This window comes from Melanostigma gelatinosum (genome assembly GCF_949748355.1).
Source record: "Melanostigma gelatinosum genome assembly, chromosome: 19".
NCBI classification, from domain to species: domain Eukaryota; kingdom Metazoa; phylum Chordata; class Actinopteri; order Perciformes; family Zoarcidae; genus Melanostigma; species Melanostigma gelatinosum.
Genome location: NC_136652.1, coordinates 21,038,426 through 21,054,949, shown reverse-complemented (window position 1 = coordinate 21,054,949; position 16,524 = coordinate 21,038,426). Strand labels below are relative to the sequence as shown.

The 16,524-nt window shown below is 43.0% G+C and overlaps 1 protein-coding gene across 1 annotated transcript in view; it reads left to right on the top strand.

Moving 5' to 3' along the window:
• Positions 1–1,775: 1,775 nt before the first annotated feature.
• The window catches only part of myt1la (myelin transcription factor 1-like, a), a gene marked incomplete at both ends in the record, with an annotated part of 47,102 nt that continues 32,353 nt past the window's right edge, over positions 1,776–16,524 (top strand). The window contains 3 exons of the mRNA XM_079290387.1: positions 1,776–1,830; positions 2,937–2,970; positions 7,873–7,935. Coding sequence (XP_079146513.1) covers positions 1,776–1,830; positions 2,937–2,970; positions 7,873–7,935 — 152 coding nt within the window. The remainder of the gene's footprint in view (positions 1,831–2,936; positions 2,971–7,872; positions 7,936–16,524) is intronic.

The following is a 16,524-nucleotide window of genomic DNA, read 5'->3' as shown; positions in this document are numbered from 1 at the left end:
TCCTGTGATTTAAGAAAAATAACCCCAAAAAAAACATGCAGTTGTTTTGTTTGGATTGCATTTGTGACGTTTCAGCATTGCAGTGGTCTTAATGAAGACGATTGAAACAAGTCGGACTTTAAACTCCCGAGTAATGTCAGACGCGGCCTTCAACATTTTCTTTTGCATTTCAATTTCCTTGAAGGTTTTAAAGCATAGAAACGTACGAGTCACCCTCGATTATTTAACAACAGTGAAAACATTCTGATCTCATCTTTGACCATGAACCTCAGCTGCCAATGCTTTGGAGAAGAAGGCAGTCAGGATGGAGAATCAATTCAGAGCGCTTCATCACTGTTGACGAATTCATCCAGGATTGACGCAGAATCGTTAGCTGCTCTGTGATCGGATGTTTCTTAGCCGAGGCAAGTTTAAAGTGCTTCACATAATGCAGTCAACGGGAATGCAGCGTTAAGCATTCAAATGGAAAGTGAAAGAAAGATGAAAAGCAGAGAAATGATTGTATAAGGGTAACATTTAAGTGCAAAGTAATTAGTTATATGGTTTCATCAAAGGGACTTGAGAACATAAAAGTGTTATGTCGTGTGAAAGTTTGCTCTGTGGTGTGTAGTAGGTAAGACATTTCAGTTTCTAAAAAGCTTACAGCCAAGTACGTCAGAGCGCTGAATGAGACATTTTTAGGCGACCAAATTAACTTTCATGAAGAGAAAACACGCAGTAAAAAGGTTCATTTCTTACACAAAAACACGGACAACTTCCAGACCGGTTAACACAGTGACAGAGACCTGTCAATCACAGTAAGCCCCGCCCTAAAGCATCCCCTGCTTTATGGTCTGTGTGACTCTAAATGGACCATAATGTACTAAATGAACATCATGCTGTGTTGAAGAAGACTTGAAACTAGAGATTGAGACATGAACTCATGTTTACAATGTTTACTGAGGGAATAAATCAAGAGAGAAGTAGAGTCATTTTCTATAGACTTCTATACAACCAGAGGAGTCGCCCCCTGGTGGACACTAGAGAGAATGCAGCTTTAAGACGCAAATCTCTTTCTCGTCTGGTGTAATAAGACGTCGTCTCGTTCTTTCAGGAGTCAAACTGAAGCAGTAAAGGACTTCTTTTATCCATGCTGTTGGCCTTATCATGGGTCACTCGTTGTCTGTGGTGCAGGTCTCTGAAATGTTTTCAGCAGCAAGTCCTGAAAACCTTTCCAAAGAAACTAATTGACTGAGTGAATGGAATGTTGTGGTGTCCTGCAGGTCACTGAATTATTTTCACTCTGTACAATGTGAATGAACGACATGTCACATTTTAAAACATCAGTAGAAATGTGCAGCTGGTGTTTGGCAGGAGTCTCCCCAGTGCTGAAGTTCCATGGAAATATTTGAATAACATGTGTCAGAGAGACACACATGTTTGTGAGCTGCACAGGAACTGAGCAGGCTTGTGTTCAACGTCTCGGTCACGGACAAACTTCAGCAGAACAAACAGCTGCGGACAGGTTCGACGGCTGTGACGTGAATCTGACTGAAGCTGCTGTTTTATTGTTTTGTGCAGATCATGACTCTGGAAGACGGCTACTGAAATTCCGTTTGGTGTAAAGACTCTTCAGCTGCAGGACGGTGCCACACTGAGCTCTGACCAGGTAAAGGTACACTTTCACAACCCAGCGCGTGTTTTTGCCAGAAGGGAGTTTCTAGGCACCAAACTTTAATTATGTGATGAACAAAAAAACAAAACACAACAGTTTGACTTTTGGTTTTCCTTTCCAGATGGAGGTGAATGCCGTTAAAAAACGCCATCGCACACGATCCAAAGGAGTCAGAAGTATGAACCTGTTCCTCCGCTTTCTATTCTAATGCTGCCTGTAAATGGGACTCATGAGCTTGTGACTAACACGTAAAGTCCATGATCGGTGCAAGTGGTCACGTGACCAGCAACACGGACGCTACTGTTACCGTCTAGAAGCTGTACAAATAAAACCACAATATGTTAACTTACCAGCTCTCTCTCTCTCTCTCTCTCTCTCTCTCTCTCTCTCTCTCTCTCTCTCTCTCCAGCATTAGCCTGGTTCTAAATGTCTGAATCATTGCACATTTGAGGAAACATGCTAATAAAGGCTGCCAGGCTACGCTGGCTAGCTAGTCGCTAATATGTCAGCAGCTCTTACAACTGTTCATGTAACACATCTTTAGTCAATATTAACGTTACAGAATTGGGTAAATAGCCGGCTCAGACTGAAGCAGGAGTATTTGCATAATTTGATTAACAGCAATGCGCTTTTCTACACTGTGAAAGCACTGCTACTTACACTGCTACTTAGCTAATCCCACCATGTTTTAATGCTACACTGGTTACACAAAAGTAGCCGAACAAAGTTGTCCCTCATCTGGCGACAGCAAAGTGCTCTTAGGCTGTGATAGGAGTGTGTGGATGAAACATGAAGTTCGTCAATTTCACTGATTTATGGGCTGCTAGTTAGCGAGCTAGCTTGATGATTCCACCATGCGTTGATGCTACACTGGTTACTGGTAACCTGCTGGCTCTAAAAGTCTCCACGCTTTAGCAGTAATAATAATAATGCACTCTTAACTTATCTTTACAATATTGAAAGATCAACACATTATATATATGTTCTTTATATTCACGTACATTGTGTAAAACAGCGTGAACAGCAGATACCGCATTAAATAATTTCCTTTCTTTTCATCATTGATTTGTAAACTGGAGTGATAACAAAGAAGACACTCAGTGTGTCCCTTTCTCTCCTCTCCACGCCCTGACGTCGAACACACATGAGCTAATACTCGACTCTGAACATAATTACACGTGAAGCAGAAGCTGACAGACAGCAGATGTGTTCATTATTGTTGGTCGGCTGCAGATTGTTGGAGCGATAACATGAATGTGTTTTGTTGTGTTTCTGTCTGAAGCCGCCGTGGAAGCAGTGACACAGGAGCTATTCAGGTAGGAACCCCTCCGCTGACCCACAGCACATCCATCACTGTGCTGAGCCATTACTGTTGTGTTTTGTATTGTTCTGTCCCGGTTGTGGAGCAGCGGGCCGGCACGGGGCAGTCGTGGAGGTTTAACCTCCATGTGCTTTTTGAGCGAGTGAGCCGGCAATGAGTGCAAGAAGTGTTTCAGTGTTCTTGACAAGCTGAAGTCAAACTCGCTTTCAGTGATGGCGGAGACAAACATTTTCTGCCTTTTATTTCTCATTCATATTTGAGTGTGGGGATTTATTAAACACAATGTTTTTCCTTCTTCACGCGTGAACATGATGTAGCTTCAGATACATCGGTGGTCATGGGGTCAGATCAGTCTCAATACTGATTGTCAATACTATATATTAATAATAATATATCAATAATAATAATATATATATATATATATATATATATATAATATTTATAAAATATATTCTCAAATAGTCTCAATAATCCCACAAATATACGTGTAGCGATCTGCAAAGAAATGCAGTCCACAAATAAATACATACAAATCCACAGACAAATATAAAAAAATCCACACAGAAATACTTACAAATGCAGAAATATATTTGTGATTTTTTTTTTACATTTATATAAATCGTAATTTATTTATTTGTGCATTGGAATGTATTTGTGAATCGTTCTGCGTGCATTTGTAAATCGAATATATTTGTGAATTGTTATATTTGTGAATTGTCGTGTGTGCATTTGTGATTATTGAGACTGATCTGACCCCATAGCGTCGCACTGGCAGCCACGCGGAAGCTTTTACCAAATAGTTTTAGCCGAAGACGGAGCTGAGCTCGAAGGCGAAGTGAATATATGAATGTAGATATTTGGAGTAAATCGTGATGTTATGTCACACGGTCGAGCGGGTCAGCAGAAGTACGGTCATATGTGAGAACTTTCAGTCTAATTCGACCGTCACATTTTGAGGATTCGCTACATTTTGTGTGATGACTAGAAACACACCAGCAGCTGCTGACCTGCAAATGCTGAATATCACTGTTACCTGTGTGTTTGTGTGTGTTTCTGCTTCACTTAATCTCATTTAGTAAAACTGACAAATATTGGTGTATGCAGCAGATTACGGTTGAACCCGGTTGGCTCCGGGTCGGCGCTCTACTGTAAACAACATGTCCGTCCTGTGCCGTGCAAGAGCCCCGAGCAGACGAGCGGAAGAACTCACCCAGAATTCAACTCGGACGGGTGGCGGTGAGGGCCGTGCACCCAGGGGCCACACGTGGACAGAGAAGCTTTGAAGTTGTCAGTAATGGTAGAAAATAAGACAGTAAATACTATAAGCATGCCACGAGCACTCATTGAATATTCCTCATCAGTTTTTATTTGCTTCCTATCCCCGTCACTGACTAATCTGACTAATCTGCAGGGATAAACACACAGAAATGAATTTGTCATTGTGGTGCGATGTGGCAGATTTAGAGGGAAAAGAAGACATGTGGCCGTGATTTTAAAAGTCTTCCGTGACTGAATGCTAATTGCTAAATAAACTCGTCACATCTGTCAGCTCAGGGGGAAGAGAGCTGCGGTTTCATGACGCATCACAGATCTGAGTTCCAGTTTGTCTGGAAGTGATTTTTGTGTTGGTCCTGCTAGCTGAGACGGTCTAAAGATGGAGGATCGACTGGGCAGATGTGACCTCTTCCTCCTTGGCCAAAATGTCCACAAGAAATATTCAAATTCAGTGAACGCGTTCGTGCTCCCCTGAGGATGGATCGCGATAACTCCTGATCTAAATCGCCGGTGTTTCTGCCCCCCCCCCCCTTAACCTGACGTCTCTAGAGGGAGATCGAAAGCATTGCTTCACATTGTGTCGATGGTGAGAGTGAGAAAAAAGCAAAAAGCCTGGTGCCAAGAACACCATGATTAAAAACAAACAAGCAGAGCGCCGCCAAGTGCTGTGCTGCTGAAACTAAAGCAGACTTCGTGCGACGGTTCAGCAGTGACTGCGTGACGGTTATACGGTTCCGTTGCTCAAACGTTTTAAAAGAGGACGGAGATGCAGAAGTGCTGGTGGAATGTTCTGCGTTACTCTTTCTATCAGCCCGTTGATGTGGATGAGGCTCAACAGCAGAGACGCTGCTTCACTCAGGACTCCGGGACGTTTCTGTACATTCTGCAGTGACGTGTCGGTTCATCGAGCTGCAGCGTGTCCATTGGGCTACTTTTAAAAATGTCGACCTGTTTTACATGTAAATTACAGAAATAACATCGATGAATAAAGATCCTTTCTTTTTAATGTAAGAATTCATTTATTCTGAAATCTTACAAAAGTGATTCCGGATCAGAACGTACACGGTGAATTGTGTTCATTTTAGATTTAGTCTTCAGACTCAGTTTAGTCACATTTTATTCATTTTGTTCTTCATAGTTCTAATCTAGTTTTTGGCGACGGCAGCTCAAAGTGCTTTGGTCCAGTTATGCCCTCCACATGGTGACTGTGTGATCGTTTGTGGTCTCCCTCATGCGCTCCCTTTACAGTCTCTGCTGAACTCTCCCTGCTGTACGTGATGCGGATCTCTGCACCAAGAACCAGAGAGAAGGAAACTTCGTGAAAGAAATATTCAGTTGCTTTGGAAACAAGTTTCTCTCCGCAGAGGAGACAAAGATGTTGTCGAAAGAAAAGAAAAGGAGGATTATAAGAACAGCTTGTTGAGGTTAAGGTTGCACTGATGCATTTTGGGAATTTTAGGCATGATTGGAAAGCGTGTTTGACATTGTATCACACACGCACACACGCACACACGCACACATACACACACACACACGCACACACACACACACACATACACACACACACACACATACACACGCACACACACGATCAATACGACAACACGATCAGTCTTTGCTCCTCCACTGATTGATGAGCCGCCTCACCTTGAATGAACCGCCTCCTCTTCCTCCTCTTCCTCCTCCTCTTTCTTTCCTTTGCATCATGTTTTTTCTCCCTCTCCTCTTCCTCCTGTTCGTCCTTCTTTTTCCTCTTCTCTCTCCTCAACATGTTATTTTCTCCCTCTCCTCTTCCTCCTGTTCTTTCTTCCTCTTGTATTCCTCTTCTCTCTCTCTCCTTCTCAACATGTTTTAACTTCCTCCTGTTCCTCCTCCTTCGGGTTTCCTCCTCTTTCTCTTCTCATGTTTTTTCTCCCTCTCCACTTCCTGTTCATCCTCATCCTTTTATTTTACTCCCTTATTCATCCCTCCACTCCTCCTCCTGCTTCTCCTTTGTACTTATCTCTCTCTCCTTCTCATCATTGTTGTTCTCCTTGTCTTCCTCCTCATTCCCATCTGCTTCATTTCCTTCCCTGCCCTCCTCTTCTTCCTCTTCCTCCTCCTCCTTCCTTGCCATTCTTGTCCCTCTTCCTCTTCCCTTTTTATCTCATTGCCTTCTTTCTCTATCTTCCTGATCTCCTTCCTCTTCCTCCCTCCTTCCTTCTCCTCTTCTTTTTCCTTCTCCTAGTCTTTGTCTCCTCCCTCCTCTCTCCTTGCCGTTCTTTTCCCTCGTCCCCTTTTCATCTCCCTGCCTTCCTTCTTCTTCCTCCTCCTTCTCTCTCTGCACTCGTGATGTCAAATCTTCACCTTCTCTCTCGGTGCGGCTCTCATTTTCAGCCTATGCTACAGGGTGTGGAGATCAGGTGATGCCGGGTGGAGGGTGGGCGGAGCTCTGCGGTGTGTTGGCGGGGTCAGAGGTTGCGGGTGCAGCGTCCCTGAAGCCCAGCGGCGTGCGTTGGCCGGCGGTCTGCGTGCCTTCAGGGCCTGAACGCTGCAGCAGTGACTCAGAGAAAACCTGCAGCCACCACACAAAAAACCCAGAAACACAACTTCAACCTGCTGAATGACGAGTGTTTCCAAATCAAGGCCACAATGTTGTTGACAAGTCATGCTTGAGCCTCCTTAAAGCGGCTTCATGGATATCTCATCTTATACTCAATGCAATAACAATAACAGAACAACTGAGAACACCAAACAGGGAACGCAACGCAACAGCAGGTCTGTCTAAAACGAGCGCCCGGATGAAGTTTGAGCAGATTATTGATGTGAATATTGTTTCAGAGATGAGTTTTCTTGTTATTTTTGGAGGAACTTTTAATACGATTGTCCGTATCATAAAATAAAAATAAATCACATAACTAGCAGGCTTCTTTTGTGACAGATTCTCTGGTTGTTTGAAGTTCTCAGGTCGAGGCTGTTTAGCAGAGAGGGATCAACTCTTTCAGTAAAAACACACAAACCTCCGAACTTTATGAAACTAAATGGAACGGATAAATATAAATGAGCTTAATTGTTATCTGATGGACGATACCAGCATATATCAGCATCTAGAGCATAGTTTCTGTTCAGGTTTTCACCTATTTATATATTTTAAATAAACAAACTTTCATCGTCTTTCTCGACCGTCCAACACAATCTCACTGCAGTTTTGTGAAATAGTGACAAAATGCAATCGATTGGTTTCGTGCACACGGACACGATTTGTCGCAGTGTTGATCGTAAAGACTTGTTTTGGGGGCCGATGTTAAGTTACAAGAACAAAAAGTTAAGTATTGGCGACAAACCACGACGCGGCGTCGAGCGCCGGCCTCGTGGCTCGACGTCCTGTCTTTGTTGGACATCTTTAATGCCCACAGACCGATGGATTCAGAATGTCGTGACTGTTGTCTCGGCCTGCCACGATGTTGGGCTGGACCGTCACGTGCGGAGAAGTAGAAATGCAGCGTTTGTGGCGATCAGGAGACCCAAAGGAATAGTTTGTGGAAATATCACGCCTGCAATATAATCCACTTCTCCACCATCAGTTCTGTTTGTTCCCAACAATCACTCTACTTCCTGACCAACGCTTCCGCTTCCTCCTCAGCTGTCCCACTCCAGGCTGCGATGGCAGCGGTCACGTCAGCGGGAAGTACGCCAGACACCGCAGGTACGAACCCCGCCGCATGCTGTGCTTTCTCTGATGCTGCTCGATCAGTCTGTGTTTCTATATGAAGTCCAGAAGCGTGGCTCAGGCCCCAGATTCTCTTAACCCTGGAAAATGAGATCTGATAGATCGTTTTAAAAGTATACCATTTCCACATTTGTCTGGACAAGAACATCCGCTTCTTTCAAGTTTAGTTTCAGCGGTTCAGAGTTTCCCATTTCTCAGAACTTTTAATTCAAACGACTCATAGAACAACGGTCTGTAACGGGGACGTGGGAATATATATTTTTTCCCAAAATGTCCCTTTATAGAATTCAATATTGACCAACCTCGCTGCATTTCTAATATTTCTGCATCCTTCAGTGAGATTTAATAGAAAAACAAACATGTACAATATTCACTTGTATTCATTATTTTTGTCTGAATGTAAGGAGAAACCATTGACAGAAAATATACCTGAGCATTCCAATGAACAGAAGGTAAACGGGAATTTTCTTTTTTTAAATAATCAGAAAATTGTACAGAATTTTCGTGTGAAATAAGAACTATTGGTTGGTTGACTGCGGGCTTCAAACGTCTCACTCAGCAGCTCAGAAACCGAATCTGAACAATAAACGAGCCGGAGTTCCGCTTTCCAAAGCACCTGATTGGCAGCGTTTGCAGGTCGGCAGCCTCCGGCTCGGTAATCCAGCGCTCCGTCACGGGGCCGCCGATAGGAAAACCAATCAGACGGAGTCTGGAGCCGTGACGGCGACCGATGGCCGTCCGTCCTGCAGCCCAGAGGGGTCGCACTGCTGGATGGGGAATTACTTTGGAAACGCTGAATTACCAACAAACGTATAGGGGCCGCTGCAAAACACAGCCGCGGCCTGAACGAGTAACGGTGCTGAAATCATAGTTTTTCTGAAGATCATCAACTCTTAATATCATCTCATTTGTCTTAGAATGGGATGTGATTGATTTGTTTCTGCACAAATCCTGGTTGAAACATCACACAGGTGAAATATACATCAAAGCAGCTGCACTGAAGACCACAGAGGCTTTCACAGGCTGAAGATGAGGCTGTGGAAGTATTGCCTTTCATTTGGGTGGGCTTAGTTTAGGTGAAACGATCACATTTACACATCCATTATGAAATCACAGCACTCGTTGAGATGTTTTTGAGGTTATTTGGGAGCATCTCTACGGTATTGTTTTTCACTGTAGAGGCTGTGTGTGTGTGTGTGTGTGTGTGTGTGTCTGTGTGTGTGTGTGGGAGGCTGGCATATAGAGGTTGCACGGCTCAGGACAGCGGTGGTTTGACGCCTGAGGTAACAAGAGAGATAATGAGAAGGGCAGGATGGCGAATCGCTGGCGAGCAGACTGATGGTGCTGCAAAGGGCACAGAGACTCTCAGGAACAGAGTCAAACTGTAAAATAAGAGCTCTGATATTCACCAAAATAACACTTCTTCTAAAAAGAGAAAAAAAAGAAAGAGCGTCTGTATTATTTGTGAGTTGCTTTATGAAATGACACCTTTTGTAAAAACGGTTTTGATCATCTTCATCAGCAGACGGAGTTGCCCAGTTGTCACAGAATTAAAGACATTCAAAATTTCCATGTTTTTTTTTTCTGAACACTTTGAGGACTTTTCATCCACGTTGGCTTGAAAAGCTGCTTCGACGGTGGAAACAATCTCACCGCGGGACGGTTTCTCCTTTCATCGTCTCGCGTAAATAGTCGTGCTGACAAACCACTGAAGTGACAGAGAAGGAAAGACACAGAGGTAGAGACACATGGAGGAGGAGGAGGAGGAGGAGAGCGAGAGAGCGAGAGAGCGCGAGAGAGAGAGAGAGAGAGAGAGAGAGAGAGAGAGAGAGAGAGAGAAAGTAGGTCGTCTGATGTCTTCCTCTCCGGGGGAAACGATGCTGAATCACTTAATCAGTCAATCATCAGCTGATCACAGGAGCTTACGACACACGTCTGATTGTACAAAGACGCAGCAGAGAGAGAGAACACATCTCATCATCCTTGTTTTTGCTTTCTATAGCAGGTCGGGAAGTTTCCTCCAAACATTAATGAACCACATCTAACTCGCTTTATTTGACATTAGCGTCTTCCCCCAGCATCAGATGAGGAGACGGATATGAGTTTCATCTCAGCGCAGTGCAGCTCAGACCAATCAGAGAGACGGGATGCAGATCAATGCATCTTCATGTTGGTTCGGTGATATCTTACATACAAAAGTTACTGCTCAGGAACACGTGTCCATCTTTCAGAATAAACTTCCATCTTCACAGGAACTTACTTCGGTTTAGGAAAAGGTCGCGAAATACTGAGTTAGGTTTAGAAAAAGAAGGTGAAATATGGTCTTTTTTTGTTTCGTTTCTTTGCAAACTTTGCATGAACACGATGGATGCCACTTGTGCGTTTATGAGAATTGTAAATTAGCATTAGGAGCCAGAATGAATAATCGGCCTGTTAGAGCCAGGGCATTGTGCAGTTAATGTTGCTTCACCTGAGCGTCGACAGTCACTGAAATAAAAGAAGAAATGATTCCACATTAGCCTGTATTTCAAACAGTAGAACGTAATTATAAAATATCAATGATGTATTGTCCAACTCAACACTGCTTAAGGAATGAAAGCGTAGGCTTAGAACACAGCATACTGTCACATGACTAACACAGAGAGAAAACTCCAAATACAAGAAGAATTGTTGAATGCGGCGAGTTCTCCTGAATCACTCGTAGCCAATTTAACAGCCATCTCTTCGTACGAGAGGCTTTTAAATGAGTTCCAACGTTAAATGAGTTCCAACGTCTCGCTCCTTAATCTACAGCCAACACCCCGTGACTGACAAGAGCTCCACCTCTTCCACGTACGCGTGAGAGCTACAGAGACTACTGTGCTTTTGGGGCAAATTCAATGCAGCAGAAATGTCTTTTTCGACTCAATCTGGTCTCTGAGCTCTGCAGGCAGCTCCTTCCACCTCCTTCCTCTTCAGCTGTGCGACCTTTTATAGACAGGTGCGAGTCCGTCCAAATCATGTCCAATCAATTCAATGTACCACAGGTGGACTCCAGTCAAGAGACATCTCAAAGATGACGCAGAGAAACGGGCAGCCAGCACCTGAGCAGCATTTCAAGTGTCACAGCGGCGGGTCTGAATGCCCAAAGCTTGTTTTAGCTTCGTCATCATGGGGTATTCAGTATTTTACAACATAACAATAGTTGGGAGAAGAGAAGGGGTCTGACTAGTTGCTGAGTCCAATGCGAGTCCAATATCAACTCTTACTCTGCTCTGGTTTTGTTCTCCACCACCTCTTCAGGAAAATATCTGCCTCTTGAGCTGCTAAATGCTCCACTTTCTTCACCAGCTAGTCTTCAACTGAGTGTCTGCTGTTTGCTGGTTAACATCTTTATCAGAGGCTTAACAAAAGGGAGATGTCGCTTACGAAACAGAACAGGAACAATAAAGTTGTGGGACCAAAAAAATATAATTAAAAATAATCAGAAAGATCCTAAAATGCTCCTTAAAGCTGAGGAGAAAAGACTCAAATGAAAGATACCATTTGGAACGAGAAGGGCACTCGGAGAGCACAGACTTCAGTCTTATAATGATTTGTTAATCCGGCCAGTGATTCGGATCCGGATTCCTCGGCCCGCGCTGCACCCTTCCACCGAGTTTCACGAAAACCGAGCCAGTAGTTCTTCCCCATAATCCTTCCAAACAGACAAACAAACCACCCAAAACCGAAAACACAACATGAATATTGATGAGTTCAGCCTCAGCCTCGCAGTTGTTGAGACGTAACTCCTGGTTGATTTTGAAACGGTTGAGTGTGTCGTGTGGAATCACTCGCACATGCAGTTTGAATCCCACGCAAAGACGTTCGGAGTCTGTCGGATCTGTGGGTGGAATGTGCTGACAATGAGAGAAATAGCAGAATAAAGCTGCTTATTATCCTTATTAAACCTGACCTCATTCCGAAGACCGGCGATTGAGAGCAAATCGCCGCATTTCTCCACATCGCTCTGCTGGGATCCATAACTTATTGAAGCAGAGACACAGTTCGTGCTGTGCATTGTACTGAATGAGTTGAGGGGGGGGGGGGGGGGGGGGGGGGGTTCAAAGTCATTCTTTCTTTTCTTCCTCCCCTACCTTTCTTTGTCTCTCTCCTCTCTCATCCCCCCCCCCCTCTCTCTCTGGAGGATGTCACCATGGCGACAGCACCGTGCGGATGCTGCAGTATGAGGACCAGGAGGGATGCAGCCTGTCTCCCATGGCAACCGCTAGTATAGGATGTGAACATTACCCCTCCCCCCCCCCGCTCTCCCCCTATTCGTCTCACCGCCACCGCCCAATCTCTTATACATACACACCTAACCACACGTACCTCGGTTTAATTATCACACTGCAGCTGATGTTTCTGCCGCCTCACTCTCTTCATTTGACGCCACGTTTTTGTTTTTTTAACGTGATGATATTTAAATTTTCTTCTGCCATTCTGAGCTAATGATTTAAATTTCCCCTTTTGATCAATGAAGAAGTGAGTAGTTTGTTGGAAATGGGATAAATTAAATCTATGTTTCAGCGGTCGACCACTATTAGACCATCGCAGAAAAGAAAACACCCGTTCCTCTGATTGGCCGACAGGTATCGGCCTCCAGCTCAGTTCTGGTCTAAATAAGAGCTCGAGGTATATTACGCTGTCAGGTAGCCATAGCAACAGCACTGATGCTTCACCCTTTACGACGTCAAAGTGGATTCAAACACAGATTCTCCTCGTAGCATCGGTGAAATTTAGGTGTCCAAGTAGAGACATTAATGCACTTCAGGTGTCTATGTAGAGACAATAATGACATCCAGGTGTCCACATAGAGGCACAAATGGACTGCAGGTGTCCTTGTAGAGACAATAATGGACTGCAGGTGTCCCTGTAGAGACTTTACATACAGACTAAAAAGAACTCCAGGTGTCCATGTAGAGACAATAATGGACTCCAGGTGTCTGAGTAAAGACACTAATAGACTCCATGTGTCCTTGTAGAGACAATAATGGACTGCAGGTGTCTACATGGAGACAAAAATGAACTCCAGGTGTCTGCATAAAGACAGTAATGCACTGCAGGTGTCCCTGAAGAGACTTTACGAGACTAAAAAGAACTCCAGGTCTCCACGTAAAGACAATAATGTACTCTGGTGTCTAAAAGAAACACTATAAATGGACGTCACGAGCCGAACAACATGAAGTCTGCAAACCACCCATAATGCAACATTTTCTGCAGAAGCTGGATATTCAAAGAGAACATCAGGGTTCCTCGAATATGATGCACCGTCTCAAACAAAAGGATATTTAGCTCATATTTGAGCCTTCATACCAAAACCAATAAGTTATCGATCGATTACACACTATGTAATAAGTGTCGGTGCACCGTATCAGACTGCAGAGGATCAGTCTAGAAAGAAGAGAAAATGTGATGTGTGACTCCCCCCCTCCCCCTCTCTCTCCCTCCACATAATTACCATGCATAGTCTCTCGCCCTTGTCTGCAGCATTCCCTCGTTTCTGATCTGCTTTAATTACCACCAGAATTTTAATTGGCGGGAGACAGCAAGGTGGCTGAGGTCGCGCGCACACACACACACACACACGCACACGCACACACACACACACACACACACACACACACACTATAAGGTAAAAGACGGAGGGTTCATTTGAGGAGATGTGCGTGTTCTCTCGCAGGCATACGATGCAGTGTTATACGGTGAATGAAAATGATGCAACCACAGTTTCTTCTGTCGTTTCCTAATTATTTATCTGCATATCTGACATATCAAGTGTTACCAAATAGTGAACACATTTATGCAATTGATTTGTTTCGTGACGAAACGGAAACATCGATATTCAGGTCGTATAAGAAAACAAGTGAATGAGACGAAAAATTATAATTGATGACGTCTTTTCCTGAAGCGATGGTATTCTCATAAACACTATTTTCTTCTTAATATGATGACAATTCATATATTTTCCTCCTTTTATTTCCTTTTTAATTAATATTTATTGACGTGACAACTGAATAAAACAACGGATGTTACAACACCTCATAACATTCAAAAGACGTGTTTACTGTCCTCTCTTTTTTAAACTGAAAAATAATCCCATCAAAGAATACAAAGAGGGGTATAACAGGCACAAGGCCACAAACTCAGACATTTCTCTCCTTAAATAAATATACATTACCTTGATTGTCTCACTACAGTGACACTCCAATAGCTAGTCTGTCATGTGGTGTTCCACAGGGCTCAATCCGAGGCCCTCGAGTATTTCCAGCCACTTAAGTCAAATTCTTTGGAAGCACAGCATCCTTTTCTGCAAATAAAAAGATGATACTCGACTATATATTGCAACGGAAAGTCCTGTAATTATAGCAACTGCTATTTAGACTATTTATTGGATATATCTTTTCTTTTTATTTGGCTGTAGAAAAAAGAAAACTCAAGCATAGCACTTATAAACTTGGCATGATGTTTGAGTCTGAGCTTTTATTTTTTTGTCAGATGACTAAGATCTTCACCTCATGCTTTCTTATTGTCATGGATGGACTACTGCAACTTTCTGTATTCATGGATCTGATTTATTTTTGCATTTCTTATTTATCTATTTGTAAGGCGAATTATTTAAGGAAGATGAACATAGTCCCCATTATACCTGCTAAACATTAGCATTTAGCTCAGAGCACCACTGAGGCTTTCCTTTTTTTGCTGCCAGTTGCACTTTGTTATTGATTATTATTTATTTAGTGAAATTAGCCTGTTGTGGTGGTTGCTGCTGTAAGTCCCAAGCTCTACCTCTCTTTTAACAAATTGTTACTTTCTAGCTCCAGTAAATGTGAAACGATAATAAAGAGCTTGCGCTGCTTCAGTGCCTTTAGTAAAGTTGAGTTCATCTCAGATATTCTATAGAAACATCTGGTTGATAATCCACATGGAAGCAGTTCAGTAGCAGGATGACGTTAACGGAAAGATTGACAGTAAAAGAAAAAAGTAATTGTAAAGCGTTTAAATGTTTTTTTATATTCCGTGAGACGAACACAGCGGTTTCAGTGAGAAAAGCAGCGTCACCTCCTCCAACTCGCCCTCCAAACACAAAATAAGCTCTTTCATATGGAAATAGACTAATTGATTTCCTAAAATCCACATTAAAGCCGTGTATAATTGTGCTTGCTGTTTTAGAGCAATTAAAGCAGAATTTTCCCAACAGTTAATGACTATTATGGGATTTGCGTAATTGAGGCCCTGGTTGAATAAGCTTTGGGGTTTTCTTTTTTTTGAGGCTGATTCTCCTCCTCACCGACGACGAGTCGGAATCCACTGCAGTGTCTTAACACGCGGTCCACATCGGAGGGAGTCCTGGTCCTTCTGACGACCCTCCTGATTATAACAATGCACTACGACATCAGACTCAGCCCTTATTTTGACAATGTATACGCAGAAAGGCATTATTCTTTGATCTGGAAAACATCACTGCAGAATGACATTTGATTTATTCAAGTTTGTGACAACTTTGATCAGTTCCCTACGTAGTAAAACACCAGTTAAAATTCAAGTCCCATGTATTCTTTAAGGGCTCCGTGTGGGTGGCTGATACTGTTTGAAGCTAATAGAAACATCAAAGTCATAAAATTGTTATGCTTTTATAGTTTATAGTTTTTTCTTGACAGTGATGAGCCTTATTTACTCGTGAAATCAGTATTTACAGGTCATAAATAAGTGTTGAAATCACAAAACCAACATTTTTACTCGGTGTCGTCTCAGACAAAGAAAACTTTGGATTTTATCTCAAGACCGGTAAAGAGCACAACTGTGGGAACATCCCTCAGTTCCCAGCGCATTGTCTGATTTATTTGTAAACAGCATTACTGTTCATCATTTCCAAACTTAAAATTCACCTCAAAAGCGTTTTGATTATTGTATCGAGACATTTCTCATCGACCCCTCAAAGTCTTGGTCTTGATCACGGCTTGGTCGTGGTTTACGGGCTCTTGACTACAAAACTGCATCATGGTGCAAAAGACTACGACAAAACGACTTGTACTTCATTTGTTAATAAAACCATAGACTGAATAGAAGAAGTGGACGTAGTCGTCGTGACGTCACCCGTTGGTTTGTGGACTGATGTTATGAAGACTCGAGTTCGGCCATTTCGCCGACACCATCTTGGATTACAACCGTCATCGTGTTTTTTTTTTTTTTACAACCAATAAACGGAAGTTACCATATTTGGAATGCGGCCTGTTTGACTCTAAATGGACCATAATGTACTAAATGAACATCATGCTGTATTGAAGAAGACTTGAAACTAGAGATTGAGACATAAACTCATGTTTACAATGTTTACTGAGGGAATAAATCAAGAGAGAAGTAGAGTCATTTTCTATAGACTTCTATACAACCAGAGGAGTCGCCCCCTGGTGGCCACTAGAGAGAATGCAGCTTTAACACACTTCTGCACCGGCTTCACTCGTCAGAACCGGAGGTTGCTGCCTGATTTAAACACGATAGAAATCTCTGGCTAATTGATTGGCTAACATTCTGTAGTAAATAATT